Genomic DNA, 15,946 nt, shown 5'->3' with positions numbered 1-15,946 from the left:
TCTTTATTTTGATAGGGCGGAGAGAAATTGAGAGAGGAGGGGGGATAGAGAGGGGGACAGAGAGACACCTGCAGCCCCGCTCCACCACTCGAGAAGCTTCCCCCCTGTAAGTGGGGGGGCTTGAACCCGGGTCTTCGCGTGTGTCCTTGCGCTTATAACTCTGTGCACTTAACCGGGCGCGTCCCCACCTCTCGCACTGTGACGTGTGTGTGCTCAACTCTGTGCGCCACCTCCCAGCCCCTATTCCTGTTTTCTTTAGGACACGGTGGTGCCGGGCCTTGAACCCAAGGCCTCCCGCAGCCCAGCTCGTGGTCTGTTCCAGATGCTTCCGTGAGTGAACCCTGTGGGCTCCCTGCCCATGTGGGGGTGCAGACGCACCCAGTCCTGCCTGGGGGGAGAGACGAAAGCACCAGCCCCCCCACTGCCAGTCTGCTCTCTGTAGTGCCAGCTGCAGGCCCCTCGGGCTCCAGGACACTCCAGACCCCACAGGCCCAGCGGTCCCCAGGGCAGGGGGCTGTGTGGGCCTCCCACCCCCACCTGGGTGCCACCAAGGGCGGGGGGGGGGGACAGAGCTGCCCCTCTCCCAGGACCCTCGGCCAGCCCTGCTGTCACCCTGGGTCCCCGGAGCCCCGGTGACTGTGGTTCTGACGGGCAGGAAGGGCGGCGGTGCCCGGGCCATGGGACCCTGCAGACACTCAGCCGCTGACCTTTGTCCTGTGGGCAGGGGGAGGGGCCCCGCGGTTCTGATTCCTCCTGGAGCTGCCCCGGACTTTCCCGAGCCCACGGGCCACACCGTTACAGACAGACAGACAGATGGGGTGGGGGCTGCGTCCCCTGCGGTTGGCAGAGTCAGTGCCAGCAGAAAGGCCTTTCTCCCTCTCCCTCCGTCAGTCCGTCTCCCTCTCTCTCCCTCCCTCTCCCTCCTTGTCTCTATTTCCCTCTCTCTCTCTCCTTCTCTGTCTCTCCCTTTCCCTCTCTCTCTCCCTTTCCCTCTCTCTCTCCCTCCCTGCCTCTATTTCCCTCTCTCTCTCTCCTTCTCTGTATCTCCCTTTCCCTCTCTCTCTCCGTCTGTCTTTCCCTCCCTCTGTCTCTCCCTTTCCCTCTCTCCCTGTCTCTCCCTCCTTGTCTCTATTTCCCTCTCTCTCCCTCCCTCTCTGCCTCTCCCTCCTTGTCTATCTCCCTTTCCGTCTCTCTCTCCCTCCCTCCCTCTATTTCCCTCTCCCTCCCTCTCTCTCCTGTCTCTATCCCCCCGTCTCTCCTCCCCACCTCTATCTAAAAATATAATTTGGCCAGAAGCGGAGAACCCACATGAGAGACCCAGCACACACGTGGACACACATGTGGACAGGGGGACCCCAAGAAGGTGCCTGACCCCACCCCCCCACAGACCCGGCAGGGGACACCTTCCTCACCTGGGGGCTGGGTGCCACTCCCCCCAGCCAGACACCCCGGGGTCCACCCTCCCTGGGGCGCCTGTGGGGTGGGGCAGTGGGGGGGAGCCCGGAGCGCAACCCCCAGGGCCATCCCTCCTGGGACAGGCTGTCCCCCCCCCCCCCCGCATCTGGGAGCCCGTGTGGGTCTGGGGGACCAGGTGAGCCCCACCCGGTCTCCTGCTCCAATAGGGTGTTGTGGTCACAGAGGGGAGCCCCAGGATGGAGGGGTCCAGGATGGAGAGAGGCACAGGAGAGGGTCTCAGGATGGAGGGGTCCGGGATTGGGGGGCCCTCAGCAGCGCCCCCACCCCAGCCCACCTCAGGGGCTCACACATGCCCACATGAAGCCTCTTTTCCAGAACCTTCCAGAACTTTCCGGAGGTGTCGGGTCCAGAGCCTGCAGGGAGAGCAACAAACCGGCCTTTCCTGAGGGTCCCTGCAGGGCTGGGGTCCCCTCCCCAGGGTCCAGGGCCACCACAGAGAGGACAAGAAACGGCGAGCCCGGGTGAGAAGTGGGGACCAGGGCACCCGGCTGCAATGTCCGAGCGGCCCCTCCCCGACCCCCCAGGTGCCTCCCATGGGTGGGCTCTGCCCCGCTCCCCACGGTTCCGTCCTGAGCCCAGGTTGCCACCTCAAGCCCTTGGGGACGGGAGGCAGACGGCTCAGACATGCCAAGGGGCTGGGGGGCCGAGGGTATCTGGGGCGGGCTGGTGGAGGGCCCCCGGGTGCTGGCCGCCGGCGCTGTCCTGGCCCGGTGACCTGGCTGACTCCACTTTCACCGGGGCTTCCCCAGAACTGTCCCTGTGGCCACCAGCCCCGGCAGGAAAGTCCCAGCCAGGGAGAAGTGGCCCCGGGCCAGCGGGCGAGGCGTGTGCCCAAGGCAGGGACGCAGGCCGGGCCAGGGGCACTGGGAGCCGGGTGGCCGGCCGCTGGGACGTGCCCCCCCTACTCCATCCCAGACACCAGGTCGGCGGCCAGGGAGGGGTGCAGCGGACGGAAGGCTGGACTCTCACGCCAGAGGTCCTGAGTTGCCCCGGGGTGATGCTGTGACTCTCACTACGTTGTTTTTACTTATTTATTGGGTACAGACGGAGAGGTCGTGAGGGGAGCGTCCCCCCTGTGGGTGGGGGCGTCGTTCTCGAGGGGTCCTTGCGCATTTTGAGTGACCGCCTGGCCCCCTGCTCTGCTTGTCTGTTTCTCTTTCAGCCGTAAATTGGGGGCAGAGAAAAGGGGGATGAAGGGAGAGCCTTCAGGTCTGACTGCTTCTGATGTTTCCAGGCTGTTCCCCGGGGGCTGGGCAGCTGGGCGCGGGGGAGCCCGGGTGGTGGGGTCCCTCCGTTCCGTCCCTGAGTGGGAAGGCGCCCAGGAGCAGTGGGCTTCCAGGAGAGGCCAAGACGCCCCCAAACCTCAAACCCAAGTTTCTATGAGCCCAGGCACGTGTGTTCTAACCCGAAATTGAAAGAGAAGTGTAAAGAGATTTAAAAATACATATATAGGGAGCCGGGTGGTAGCGCAGCAGATTAAGCGCACGTGGGGCAAAGTGCAAGGATCCCGGTTCGAGCCCCCAGCTCCCCACCTGCAGGGGAGTCGCTTCACAGGCGGTGAAGCAGGTCTGCAGGTGTCTGTCTTTCTCTCCCCCTCTCTGTCTTCCCCTCCTCTCTCCATTTCTCTCTGTCCTAGCCAACAACGATGATATCAATAACAATAACTACAACAATAAAACAAGAGCAACAAAATGGGAATAAACAAACACTTAAAAAAAGAAATAACAAATCAACGTAAATCCTAAAGTAAAGCCCAAGCTTCTGATGCCTTACTTGCATGGCTATGGACATGGCCCTGGGTTCAAGTCCTGACAACACATGGGAGCACCATGGATGGCCCTCGGGGGGTCTCCCTTCTCTCTCAGAAAAGCATAAAGACCTGGGCCAGGAGGCGGCTCGCTGGGCGTGGGCTGCAGAGTCCTGGGCCGCCATCTCTCATGTGACTAAGTTAGGCAGCACAGGGGATGCGCCAACAGGCTCTCCCGCCTGAGGCTCCACAGTCCCAGGTTCCATCCCCAGCGCCACGCACCGTCAGCCAGAGCTCAGCAGGGCTGGGGGGGGGGGGGGGGAGCGAAAAAGGAAACTAAGAACAGAGAAAGAAAACCAGACACAAAGTCCACAGGACAGAAAGGAAGCTGAGCCGGGAGAGGGGTCGGGGATCCCCCACGCAAGCTGAGGCTCAGGCCCCCCACCCGCCATCCTGGGTCAGGGCCCTGTGACCGGGTGACCCTGGGGACCGCAGCAGGGGCAGTGGGTGAGGGGCAGTGCCGCCACACAGAGGCCACCCGGAGGTGTGGGTGACGGCCGCGGTGCCCTGACGGAGCCCCCGGGCCTCGGCCGCCGTGGGCAGTGACAGCTAAGGGTGAGACTTGAGGGCAGGCGTGGAGAGAGGAATCTTGAGCTTCTTCAAAGGGGCATCACGTGACCCCACGGGCCTGACCCAGAGGGAAGCGGCGTCCCCGCACACCGCCGGGCCAGGGTGACATGCGGGCACCGAGCTGGGCAGCGGCCACGGCCGGAACTGCCTCTCAGGCTCAGGTCCCCTCATGGGGCCATGGGGTCGGGGCACGCGGGCTCCTGGGGTGACCCACAGAGTGACCCCCACTCTGCTGTAGGGACCTGACCCAGCTGAGCCCCTGGTGCCACACACAGCAGTGGGCACCGGCAGGCTCCTCCTGTGTGACGGGCGGCGCGGAGGGCGTCTCCTCTGTCTCTATCCTTCTCTCTCTGAAACAAGGGAAAAGCGGGGCCGGGCGGCAGTGCAGCGGGCTAAGCGCAGGTGGCACAAAGCACAAGGACCGGCATAAGGATCCCAGTTCGAGCCCCCGGCTCCCCACCTGCAGGGGAGTCGCTTCACAGGCGGTGAAGCAGGTCTGCAGGTGTCTTGTCTTTCTCTCCCCCTCCTCTCTCCATTTCTCTCTGTCCTATCCAACAACAACGACAGCAACAATAATAGTAACAAGGGCAACAAAAGGGGGAAAAAAGTCTCCTGGAGCAGTGGATTCGCAGTGTAGGCATCGAGGCCCAGCAATAACCCTGGAAGCAAAAATAATAATTTAAAGTAGATAAATAAACAAGAAGGGAAACAAAGACAGGTCCCTGGAGCAGTGAGCTGTCTGGGGGACAGACACGCAGGGACAGACACTGTGCAGAGACGTGGGTAGGGAGAGAGAGACAGGAGACACACAGGGGAGGGCGAGGGTAGACAGCGAAATGGTTCTGCAGAGACTCTGCTGCCTGAAGCTCTGAAGTCCCAGGTTCAATCCCTGCACCACCATCAACCAGAGCTAAGCAGGGCTCTGGGAAAATACTTAAGTTAAAACAAGAAACATGTGGGGAACCGAGACCCTGGAGACACACAGGAAACAGAGACGCTGGCGGATGGACGCCCAGAGGGCAGAGACCCGGCCTGTCACCCGCTGTTCAGAGGCTGAGATGACCTCGGGTGATGGCTGGACCCCTCTAGGAAGGTGGAAGGTTCTGGGCAGGAGGCAGGCGACCGCTGGCTGGGGAGCTGGGTCCCCGTGGGGAGACTCTCATGCTGCCCTCTGGGGGCTCCTGGGGGTGAAAGGGGAAGCGACCCTTCTGTCACCAGCCACCTCAGCCACTTCCCTTCCGCCTCCTCCCACGAGCTCAGCCCCCGAACTTCCGGCCCTGGGGCGCCAGGTGCTGGCCCTGGTCTGGGGTCCAAGCGCCCCCCCCCCCCCCCCCCCGCAGGAGTGTAGGCCCTGGGGGAAGGCGGGCCGCGCGCAGGTGTGGCCAGGCAGCTTCCAGGCCTCAGCACCACCGGTATCCCATTCAGAGGCTGCTGAGGGGGCCACCTGGGGGTCCAGGCGCCCAGATTCCTGCTGGGAGGACCAGGTGTGGTGGGGTGCAGGCGGGGGCGTCCCGAGTGTCCCGGGAGGTGATGCTAAACGGAGCTGGGGCCGCTCCAGAGCCCCCAAGCGCAGGTGCAGACAGGTGGGGCGCGGACACGGGAGCCCACAGCCGATGGCTCCCCGGATCTCAGGACGGGGGCTCCAGTGCAGGCACCCCACCCCCCGTGGGATCACCAGGGCCCCCACACCCCTCTTCCGTGCACCTGAGGGTGCTGGGGATCTGGGGCAAAGGGCGCAAGGGAGCCACCTGAGCCCCCGGGGGACGTGTGACGGGTGGGGATGGCCCTCGGCCAGTGGTCGGCCTCACAGCAGAGAAACCTCCCTGGCCGCAGGAGTCTCAGGAGGGAGACGGTGGTGGCAGTGCCCGACCGGGTGACCGCGGCCAGACCCGCGAGGATGGCCCCCCCGCCCCAAGGCCTGCGCTGTGCAGGGAGGCCCCGAGGATTCAGGACCTGCACGGAGAGTCTGGACACTGCGTCTCGCCCAGAACAGGGCGTGGGGTGGTCCCCAAACCCGCGGGAGCCAGGGCCCAGCACCAGCACTCGGCTGGGACCAGGGAGTCTCAGAGAACGGGATCCCCAGGAGGAGGGACCGGGACACAAGGGTGACAGGGCTCACCAAGGCCGAGACACGGGGGCCCTGCTCCCCTAAACCAGCAGGGGCGGGGGAGGGGGGGCCAGACTGGCCTGATGGGGACCCAGACAGTGGACACGCACGGGGCCTTCCGGACCGGGACTTCCTGTTTCAGTCCCGCCAGCAGCTGCAGAACTTCTGCTATCCTGGCGGGCGGCAGGAAGTGGGGGCCCGAGGGAAACTCGGGGGAGGGGGCACAGGAGGAACACTGGGGGGCTGAGAGGCGGCCTGTGAGAGGGGGCTGAGGGGCACAGGAGGGGCAGGGCTGAGTGTGGGACTCCCAGGTCGGGACCCCAGGCGGCCTGCGGGGGGCTGGTCTGGGGTGGGGCTTTGCTGCGGAACTCAGACGCTCCGTCCCCTCCCCTCATCCCTCCCTCTGCCACGGAGTCACAGGCGGTGGAGACACGGCCCCCATCCCTCTGGGGACTCCAGGGCTGTGGGGGGGGCAGGCGGCCCCCAGACGGCACCAGGCCAGAAGCCGAGGGCGCAGCACCCTCAGGCCCCGTGGCCCCCCGAGGCCCCCGTGGCAGCAGCATGGCGGCGGAGAGGCCCCAGGGTGATAGGGACCCGGCAGAGGCCCGGGGGAGGGGAGGCGGCAGGCCGGGTCGGGGGACCGGAAACAAGGACGGAGCGAGGCGGCTGCGGGAAGCTCCTGTATTGTGCCCGCCTCCCTCCCTCCTCCCCCGTCAGGGTCAGCGCCCGGCCAGCCGCAGCACCTCCCGCACCATGGCGCCGATGCCGTCGTGCACCAGGTGCAGCTCCGCCTCGCACATGAAGGCCGGCGTGGTCACCACCTTGTTCGCCGCGTCCACGTGGGCTTCGTGGGCGAGTCAGGGAAGAGCCCGGCGGATGGGGCAGGGCAGGGGAAGGGAGGGGAGGGCAGGGCATGGCAGGGCAGGGGAGAGGAGGGCAGGGCAGGGCAGGGGAGGAGCCGGCTGACTTGGGAGGGGCCTGCCCGCCACCCGCCCGCCGCCCTCGGAAGGATATGGTCACGTCCTTGGCGCAGTGCGTGGCGCCCAGGGCCCTGATGGCCTCGGCCGTCCCCGCGTAGGGCCAGCGGCCGCCCTCGTCCTCCTCGTGGCCCACGGTCACCTCCACGCCGCGCAAGACCTTGGCGGCCAGCACGGGCGCGATGCAGCACAACCTGGGGGGCACGGGGACGCGGCTCAGGCCCGGGGACCCCAACGCCCCGCCGCCGGCCAGACTGGGGTCCGAGGCCCCGCGCACCCGATGGGCTTGCCGGCCTGGTGGAAGTCCCTCAGCACGCGCTCCACGCCGGGCAGCACGCGGCAGTCCTTCCCGTCCACCGCGAACGTGCTCCTGCGGGCGACAACGCTGCTTCTAGGCGGGCACGGGGGTGGGGGGCACACGGGGACAGGACAGGGGGGACAGACGGGGGGCCACACGGGAGGGCCGCGACACGGCCGAGAGCCGCGGGCGGCGGTCGCTCACAGGTTCTTGGCGGCGCCGAAGCCCCCGGGGAAGATGGCGGCGTCGTGGTCGGCGGCGCGGAGCCGGGCCAGGTCGGTGATCCTGCCGCGGGCGATGCGGGCGGACTCGGTCAGCACGTTCCTGGGGACGACGGGCGACGTCGGACGGACAGACGGACAGAGGTCAGCGCCCCCCGCCCCCCCCCCCCCCGCACCTGCTGTCGCCGTCGGCCGGCTGCCCCCGCGCGTGGTCCACCACGTGCATCTGCGCCACGTCGGGCGCGAACATCTGCACGGCCGCGCCGGCCCGGCTCAGGTGCACCAGCGCCCTGCGGAGACGGAAACGGACAGACGGACGGGACGGGTCGGGGCGGCGCCTGTGGCTGTGGCCCCGCCCCCGCCCGGCCGCCCGTCACTCACGCGGACGCCTCGTGGATCTCCGTGCCGTCGTAGACGCCGCAGCCCGACAGCACCTGGGGGTGACCCCGTGACCTGGGGTGACCCGCTGACCCCGCGAGCTGGGGGCCCCGGCCGACCCCCGTGACCCGGGGAGACCCGCTGACCCCGTGACCAGGGGGACCCCGGCCGACCCCCGTGACCTGGGGTGACCCGCTGACCCCGTGACCTGGGGTGACCCGCTGACCCCGTGACCTGGGGGACCCCGGCCGACCCCCGTGACCTGGGGAGACCCGCTGACCCCGTGACCTGGGGGGCCCCGGCCGACCCCCGGCCCCCTCACCAGCGCCACTCTGGGCCCCGGGCGCGGCGCGGACACGTGCAGGGATGCGCAGGGGGCGCCCCGCGGGCGCGCGAGCAGGGAGGCGGCCAGGCGGGAAGCCCGCGGAGCCCCGACGACCGCCATGGTGGGACGCGGCGGAGTGCGCCTGCGCGGAGCGAGCACTTCCGGAGCAGGAAGCAGCCCTTCCGGGGCGGGGGGAAGGCCCGCGCGTGCGCACAGGAGCCGCCGAGTCACGGTGGCGGCGCTGCGGGCGCCTCTCCCGGAGACACCGAGCCCCGGGCCGCGTCTGTCCCGGGACGACGAGCGACACGCGGAGGGGCCGGTGGCGGCGCGCACGTGACAGAGCCAAGGACCCGGGTTCGAGCCCCGGCCCCGCCCGCAGGGGCGTCCGCCTCCCCCTGTCCGCCCGCCTCCCGGCCCACTGTCCGGCAACAGATGCGGCAATGACATTTTAATAGCGGCGCGCGGGCCGCGGCCCCACCCGCCCCGTGATGACAGACGGCTCCTGACCGACCGACCGACCGACGGACGGGCGCTCTGTACCTTGCCCCTCCCGCCCACGAACCCCGGCCGCCCGGACGGCCTCTGCGGCGACACACAGGAGCCTTGCGCCGGCACAACCGTCCCGTCCAGTGCGGTCCCGCTGTGCCACAAACGTCCCGTCCAGTGCGGTCCCGCTGTGCGGCCTGAGCCGCGGCCCCCAGGCCCCGCGTCCCCCCTTCCCGCCTCTCCCGGCGCCGCCCCGCGGGTCAGCAGCGGGGTCAGGAGCTGCCCGGCGCCCCCCGGCCCAGCAGGTGCAGGTCGTCCTCCGCGTCCCCGTCCTCCGCGTCCCTGTCCTCCGCGTCCCCGTGCTCCGCGGCCCGCTTCACGCCCCGCTGTCTGGAGAGGGCCAGCGCGTACCGGATGCTGTAGCGGTTCCAGTCACAGCTGTGGGGGGAGGGCGCGGTCACGGGGGTCACCGCGGGGAGCAGCAGCAGAGACCGCAGGCCGCCCGCCCGCCCGCCCCGCGCACGTACAGCTTGGCCACGTCGTCCAGGTGCCGCTGGAGGCCCTTCTGCAGGAACTGCACGGCGGGCAGCAGCGCCCCCGCTCTGCAAGGACAGCTGGTGAGCGGGGCCCAGGACGGCCGCCGGGGCCGGGACTCGGGCCGGGGCTCCTACCTGGCCTTGAGCCTCTGGCCGTGCAGCACGAGCAGCTTCTGCGCCCAGATGAGGTAGAACTCCAGGTGGCGGGACGTCTCCAAGGAGGCGGCCAGGAACTCCAGGGCCTTCTCCACGTACGGCTCCGGCAGGGACGAGCACACCAGCTCGACTGCGGGCAGGGCAGAGGCTGCTCGTCCCCGGATCCCGGGCACCCTGGACGCGGCGCCCGCCCGCCCACCCGCCGGCCCACCCTCCGCCGCCCGCCGGACTACTCACTCTCGGCCCAGGGCACGGCCTCCAGCGCTTCGTGCAGCAGCGGCTTCTCGTTGAGGCGGAAGGCCATGAGGATGGCCCCCGTGAGGTCCCGCTTCCGCAGGGCTGCCCGCACCCGCGCGGGGGTGACGCCGGCGTCCAGCTCAAAGGGGTCGAAGAGCAGCCGGGCGTCCAGCGAGTAGATGAGCAGCCCCTCGGTGGTGGTGGCCGCCCAGCAGCGCCCTGGAGGGCCGGCGGTGAGCGGGTGCCCCCGGCAAGGCCGTGCATGGCGGCGCCGGGCAGACCCCCACCCCGGCGGCCTCCCGGTCATCACCTTCTGGGAGAACCTCAGGACCTCAGCTCGGGCCCCTCCCGCACCCAGCACCCAGCCCGGGGCTCACCGGTGGGGGAGAAGCGGAGAGAAGTCACCCTGATTTCAGGTTTGAAGTGGCGCGAGCTCATGTCACCTGGGGAGCAGAGGACGCTCAGCCGGCGGCACCGGGCGCCCTGGACCCAGGCCAGGGGTAGGGGTGGGTAGGGGTGGGCGCCCACCCACCTTTCTTTACGCCGGGCAGCGGGACGGCCACGCCGTCCTCCTCGCCGGCGTCCTGGTCGATGAGCGCGAGGTTACCAAACTCGGTCATCTTGCGGCGGCTGAGGAACTCCTCCATGGCGTCCAGCGACAGGTTGCGGGAGATCTCGAACCTCTTCAGGAGCATCTGCTCCCGCACGTGGTAGATGCACACGAAACGGGACATGCCCCCCGCCAGGATGCTCTGGCCGTCGGCAGCGTAGCACAGCGTGGTGAAGGCCCTGCAGGGACGCGGTGGGGTGCCTGACCCGCACGGGCCGGAGTCTGCACCCCCCCCAGGGGCCCTCGGCAGCGGTGGTACCCCGCGCCCCGGGCCCGAGACTCACTTGCCCTTGGCCGACTGCTTGGCCGTAATCTTGTCCAGCTCCTTCCGGCCCGCCCTGAGGTCGTGCCGGCCCTCAACGGAGCCGGTCTGCACGGCGCGCTCGGGATCCCAGAAGGTGATGTGTGCGTTCAGCGTGGCCACGGCCAGCTCCTTGCCGTCGGGCCGGAAGGTCACAGCCAGGGCTGCGGACGGAGACCAGCGTCAGGTCAGGGCCACAGCTGGCCTCGGCCGCCTGGCCCCGAGAAGAGACCCCGGCACAGCAGCTCACCGTCCGAGGACAGGCCCAGCGTCTCGGTGGTCCTCCAGCTGTCCGCCATGTCCCACAGCCGCACCGTCCTGTCCCAGGAGGCGCTCGCCAGCACCGACCTCGCCGGATTGAAGCTCAGGCCGCTGATGGGCCCCTCGTGGCCGGAAAGGACCTGTGGGGGTGGGGCGGAGGGCAGGGTGAGGACCGGGCAGCGCCGACCCCGCCGACCCCACGCCCCGCACCCGCGGGGCGGCTCACGTCCAGGAGCCGGCCGGTCTGCATGGACCAGATGAAGACCTCGAAGGAGTCCTGGGCGCCAGCCGCCACGATCTCCCCGCTCGCGTCCACGGCCACACAGGAGAACTGGGTGGGCCGCGGGGATGTGAAGGTTCGGAAGTTGCGGTATCTGCCGGTCACCAGAGGCTGAGGGTCAGCGGCGGTCCGGGGACCCCCAGCCCGGGGCCCCACCCCCGAGAGTCACCTGTGCAGGTCGAAGGCCCGCACGGTCCCGTCCATGGAGGAGGTGACGATGACGTAGCCGGTAGCCGTGAAGGTGACCCCAGTGACACCACTCAAGTGCTCGGTAAAGGTAATGAAGCAGAAACCGCTGCCCGTGTTCCACACCTTGACCTGCGGGCGTGCGGGCAAGTGAGGGGCCACCCGGGACCAGCCCCCACGTCAAGAATGGCCGGGATTGGGCGGGGTCCCCGTGGGGGGCAGGCCCCAGGCACGCGGGTGCAGGATGGCCCCCAGCACAGGACAGGACGGCCCCGGTGCCCCACCTTGCCGTCGTCCCCCCCGGTCACGATGTACTGCCCGTCGGGGGAGTAGGCCAGCGCCACCATGCTGTTGAAGTGTCCCTGCTGCTTGAGCACGTACGACTCGCTCTGCCACTCCCACACCAGCAGCTGGCCCAGGCCTGCGGGGACACGGCGTGAGGAGCGCGCTGACTCTGGGCAGGGGCCTCGCACAGGGCAGGAACGTGGAGTGGGAGGGCAGTCACACCCAGGCAGACGTGTGCCCCCCTCACCAGGAGCCAGCAGAGGGGCACAGCAGGCTGGCCTCGGGTGACAAAGGCCTCACTGCAGGAGGCCCTCCCTGCCCTGTCCCTCGCAGGACCCCAGGGCCACACCTGAACAGCCGAAGGCCACCCAGTCCCCGGTGCTGTTGATGGCGACAGACTCGATCCTCTGGTCTGAGATGCTGGGGGGAGAGGCGCTTGGTGAGCGGGGAAGGACAGAGTCCAGGTACCCCTAGTGCAACCCCACCTGGGCACCAGACGGGAGACAGCCTGCATGTAGCGGGGGGCAGCAGGAGGCCCCACCCCAGAGATCAGAGGGGCCACCTGAGCGAGTGGACGAGGCTGAACTCCGGGAGTTCGTGCAGATGGAAGATTCCAGAAGCAAAGCCGGTGACCAGGAGGTGGGTCTTCTTGTGGAAGGCCGCTGCGGTCAGGCTGTTGAAGTCCCCTTCTTTGTTGAAGAAGTGTCTGCAGGGGGGCGGGGCTGGCGGAGGCTGGCGGAGGCTGGCGGGGCTGCACCCCTGGCCCACCCGCTGTGCCCCTGCCCCCACCCCCACCCCCACCCCGGGGAGGGCCTGACCCGGCACCTACTTGGCCAGCCGGGAGTAGCTCACTTTCCCCTGCAGCTCCTCGGCAGGGGGTGCGGCTTTCCCCCGGATGGTGGTCTCCTCTTCGCCTTCCTCCTCCTCCTCCTCAGCCTCCTCCTCCCGCCGCCGCAGCAGGTCTGCTTGCCAGCCGCGGGGAGGCTTCAGCCTCAGGCCCTCCGGGGGGGTGTCACACTGCCACACGCACAGGGCTCCGTCCTGGCTGAGCGTGTACAGCTGCGGAGAGCATGCGGGGTGGGCGGGGGCCCCCATCCTGAGTTCCCCACCGGCCAAAGGCTGCAGTGACTAGAGCAGGTCCCCAGATGCCCGAGAACCGGGGCGGTGGGGCAGGTGTGATGCCCCCGTCCCTCAGGGCGCTCCCCCTCCCAGCTGACCCAAGGGGACCGCGGGTGGGGGACCCACGTCTAGGCTGCCGGACTCAAAGAAGCAGGCTACGATGGCGTCCTTGTGGCCGCCCAGCGCGTAGTAGATGAGGTTGTCCCAGCGCTCCGCCCCAAACACCCAGGTGGACGTGTCCTTGCTGCCCACCGCGAAGCACCTGTCGGGAGACACGGCTCGTCCTCGGGGTCTGCCGCAGGCACCCTGGGCACCCAGCCCTCTGCAACTCTCAGAGGCAGGGGATGGGGGAGGGGCGTAGCTGCTCAGAGGGTCCTGAACCGTCCTCGGTTCCAGGACAGACCGGGCCCACGCCCCAGGACCCCTCACCCGTCCCCGCGGGCCCAGCCTCACCGGGAGTCGTCTGTCCAGTCGATGCAGGTGGTCTCGTCGTAGGGCCCGAAATAGGTCTTGTCCAGGACAAAGGCGTTGAATTCGCGTGTCCGGCCAGGGGCGTGGTACATCTGCGCCAGGTTGCCCTTCGTGACCACGAACTTCCTGCCGCGGAGACAGAGTCCGCTGCCACGACTGCACTGTGACTGCGGCCTCTGCTCCCGGGGACTGAGACCCAAGCAGGCGGAGCGGAAGGACCCTGATGCCTGTCGCCCCGCCTGCCCCGCCCCACCCCACCTGCCGTCGGGCGAGAAGTTGACGCTGTGCACCGGGCCCTGGAAGTGGAAGTGGTGGAGCACAGACCGGCACACCAGACTGACCAGCAACGCGCCGCCCCCTGCAGGAGGAACAGTTGGGGTCTCAGCAACCGGAGGCGACCGGGGGGGGGGGGGGGGGGCAGCCACCCTGATTCGGCCAGGGCCCCTGCGGGTCCCAGACTTCAGCCGGGCCAGTCACCTTCATCCACAACGATGGCCAGGCGGCCATCCGGCGACAGCCCCACACACTTGACGTTGTAGCGCGCAGCCAGGGGCAGCGTCTCTGACTTGTTGCTGAGAAGGAAATGGCACAGGTGACACAGAGGCCTGAACAGCGGGAGCGCGGCGACGACACGAGTGCATCTCTAGGAGGCCGAGGCTGGGGTGGCCACGAAGGAGAAACCCAAAACGCGCTGACTATAAACAGCACGTCCACCAGTGTCCCCCCACAGCGTGTCCCCCACGTCTCCCCACAGCGTCTCCCCCACATCTCCCCCACAGCACCTCCCCACAGCGTCTCCCCACAGCGTCTCCTCACAGCGTCTCCTCACAGCGTCTCCCCACAGCATCTCCTCACAGCGTCTCCCCACAGTGTCTCCTCACAGCGTCTCCTCACAGCGTCTCCCCACAGCGTCTCCCCCACAGCGTCTCCTCACAGCGTCTCCCCACAGTGTCTCCTCACAGCGTCTCCTCACAGCGTCTCCCCACAGCGTCTCCCCCACAGCATCTCCTCACAGCGTCTCCCCACAGTGTCTCCTCACAGCGTCTCCTCACAGCGTCTCCCCCACAACATCTCCTCACAGCGTCTCCCCACAGCGTCTCCCCCACAGCGTCTCCCCACAGCATCTCCCTCACGTCTCCTCACAGCATCTCCCCCACAACATCTCCTCACAGCATCTCCCCAACGTCTCCCCACAGCGTCTCCCCCACAACATCTCCTCACAGTGTCTCCTCACAGCGTCTCCCGACAGGATCTCCCCCACAGCATCTCCTCACAGCGTCTCCCCACAGCATCTCCCCCACAGCGTCTCCCCACAGCGTCCCCCCACGTCTCCCCACAGCATCTCCCTCACGTCTCCCCACAGCGTCTCCCCACAGCGTCCCCCCACAATGTCTCCCCACAGCATCCCCCCACGTCTCCCCACAGCGTCCCCCCAGGCGGCGCCGCCGGGACTCACTTCTTGAGATCGAACACGGTGACCCTGTTCCCCACGGGGCTGACGACCGAGTCCCCGTCGCGCGTGAAGTTCAGGTTCCCTCGGCGGTAGACGGTGCCCAGCAGGTTGGAGAACTGGGGGGACAGGCGGGGACCCCGGGGGAGGTGGGCGCCCTGCAGCCCCCATCCCGCTGCCTCCCCTCCCCCGGCCCCTCAGCCCGCTCCCGGAGGCGCCCGGACTTCAGCGGCCCCTGGGCGAGGGGGGCGCCCTCCCACCCGGCCCGGCCCCGGCCCCGGCCCCGGAACTGCGCTCACCCGGTACGAGAACTTCATCGCCGCCGCTCACGTGCGCCGCCGCCCCGTCCGCTCGCCGCGCCTCTCAGAACGCTTCCGGGGTGGCACTGGAATACTTCCGGGACGCGCGGTGAGCACTTCCGGCTGGGACCTCGGTCCGGCGCCCACACCGCCCCCAGCGGATCGGAGGAGTCTCGACACCCCCGCCCTGGGTGGAGCCTTGTTGGCCCCGCCCCTCCGCCTGGCCCCGCCCCCTGGCCCCGCCCCCGCGGTCTGGGTCGGACCGGGACCCGCCTCCCGGGCGCTGGCGGGCAGGGGCCGAGCGGGTCGGAGCCCACGCTGCCCACTCCTCGGCCGTGGGGGTCGCAGGGGTCAAAGACATGGGGCCCCCTTCCCGCCACAGCAAATCGCCAGCAGGAAGGAGGGGGCGCGGCGGTGGAGCACAGGACTGGCGTGTCAGCGCCTGGGGCGGCGATGCCCGGTCTCTCCCTCCCTCTCTCCCTCCCTCTCTCCCAGGCATCATCAATAAATCTTTAAATGTCTGTGTGCGATCTACACCCCCACCCCAGCACTGAAGGCTGTCGGGGGCTTCCATAAAGATGGAGCAGGAGCGCTGCAGGTGTCTGTCCCCATCCCTTTCTCTCTCCCCTTCCCTCAGCTTCTGCCTGTCTCTAACCGATAAAGCTCATCAAATTTAAACAGAACCAACAACAAAGACAGAGTAGCTCTCCCAACCCGCTTCCATGCCGGTCGAGTTAAACAGGCCTTGGGAAGCGCCCCGCCGCGGTCCCAAGGTCAGTGAGATCACGCCCTCCCCTCCCGGGGACAGCCAGGCCTGCGCCTAGGGACAGACACTCTGGGGCTAAGTCCCGCACTTACCAACTGGGAAGGAAAACGGCCTTCCGGGGCAGGGACCGTGCTGAGGCAGCAAGCTAAAGTCTTCAGGCCTGTAAACTGCCGGCCTGCGCGCGCTGCCCAGGACCGGACGACCGCGTGTGGTAGCGAGCCGGTCTGGTGCTCGACCTCCTGCGCGTTTGCGGCCGCCTGTCCCTAGGGGCTGTTTCTCCACGCCTCCCCTCGCTCGCGCCGACATATTCATAAGCCGCTCTCAGAACAAGACAGCAGGTGCAG

General features: G+C 68.4%; 2 protein-coding genes across 2 annotated transcripts; both read right to left on the bottom strand.

The window, feature by feature from the left end:
* Window positions 1–6,679: 6,679 nt before the first annotated feature.
* On the bottom strand, window positions 6,680–8,279 carry GATD3 (glutamine amidotransferase class 1 domain containing 3). Its single transcript, XM_007536860.3, has 7 exons — window positions 8,157–8,279; window positions 7,838–7,890; window positions 7,633–7,746; window positions 7,440–7,559; window positions 7,215–7,307; window positions 6,975–7,131; window positions 6,680–6,808 (listed from the first exon to the last, which is right to left on the bottom strand). The coding sequence occupies exons 1-7, from the start codon at window positions 8,277–8,279 to the stop codon at window positions 6,680–6,682; spliced, it is 789 nt and encodes a 262-aa protein (XP_007536922.2).
* Window positions 8,280–8,902: 623 nt separating this feature from the next.
* On the bottom strand, window positions 8,903–15,056 carry PWP2 (PWP2 small subunit processome component). Its single transcript, XM_060198810.1, has 20 exons — window positions 14,837–15,056; window positions 14,544–14,656; window positions 13,565–13,659; window positions 13,346–13,445; window positions 13,070–13,213; window positions 12,743–12,878; window positions 12,327–12,556; window positions 12,060–12,203; window positions 11,847–11,917; window positions 11,497–11,633; window positions 11,196–11,344; window positions 10,973–11,120; window positions 10,736–10,886; window positions 10,469–10,649; window positions 10,107–10,363; window positions 9,952–10,017; window positions 9,575–9,793; window positions 9,317–9,467; window positions 9,173–9,247; window positions 8,903–9,083 (listed from the first exon to the last, which is right to left on the bottom strand). Exons 1-20 carry the CDS (start codon window positions 14,852–14,854, stop codon window positions 8,918–8,920), a joined length of 2,751 nt encoding a protein of 916 aa, XP_060054793.1. The 5' UTR covers window positions 14,855–15,056; the 3' UTR covers window positions 8,903–8,917.
* Between the last annotated feature and the right edge of the window lie 890 nt (window positions 15,057–15,946).

The sequence above is a fragment of the Erinaceus europaeus genome, chromosome 9, assembly GCF_950295315.1.
Source record: "Erinaceus europaeus chromosome 9, mEriEur2.1, whole genome shotgun sequence".
NCBI classification, from domain to species: domain Eukaryota; kingdom Metazoa; phylum Chordata; class Mammalia; order Eulipotyphla; family Erinaceidae; genus Erinaceus; species Erinaceus europaeus.
The sequence above is the reverse complement of the archived record's forward strand: the minus strand, read 5'-3'. Positions and strand labels throughout refer to the sequence as shown.

Coding starts and splice junctions, on each gene's coding strand:
- GATD3 (XM_007536860.3), bottom strand. CDS start 8,279: ATGGCGGTCGTCGGGGCTCCGCGGGCTTCCCGCCTGGCCGCCTCCCTG. Junction 7,747..7,837: donor GAGATCCACGAGGCGTCCGC/GTGAGTGACGGG, acceptor CCGTCTCCGCAG/GGCGCTGGTGCACCTGAGCC. Junction 6,809..6,974: donor ACTGCGCCAAGGACGTGACC/ATATCCTTCCGA, acceptor TGACTCGCCCAC/GAAGCCCACGTGGACGCGGC.
- PWP2 (XM_060198810.1), bottom strand. Junction 11,634..11,846: donor GGTGGCCTTCGGCTGTTCAG/GTGTGGCCCTGG, acceptor GTGTCCCCGCAG/GCCTGGGCCAGCTGCTGGTG. Junction 11,345..11,496: donor CCGGGGGGGACGACGGCAAG/GTGGGGCACCGG, acceptor GCACGCCCGCAG/GTCAAGGTGTGGAACACGGG.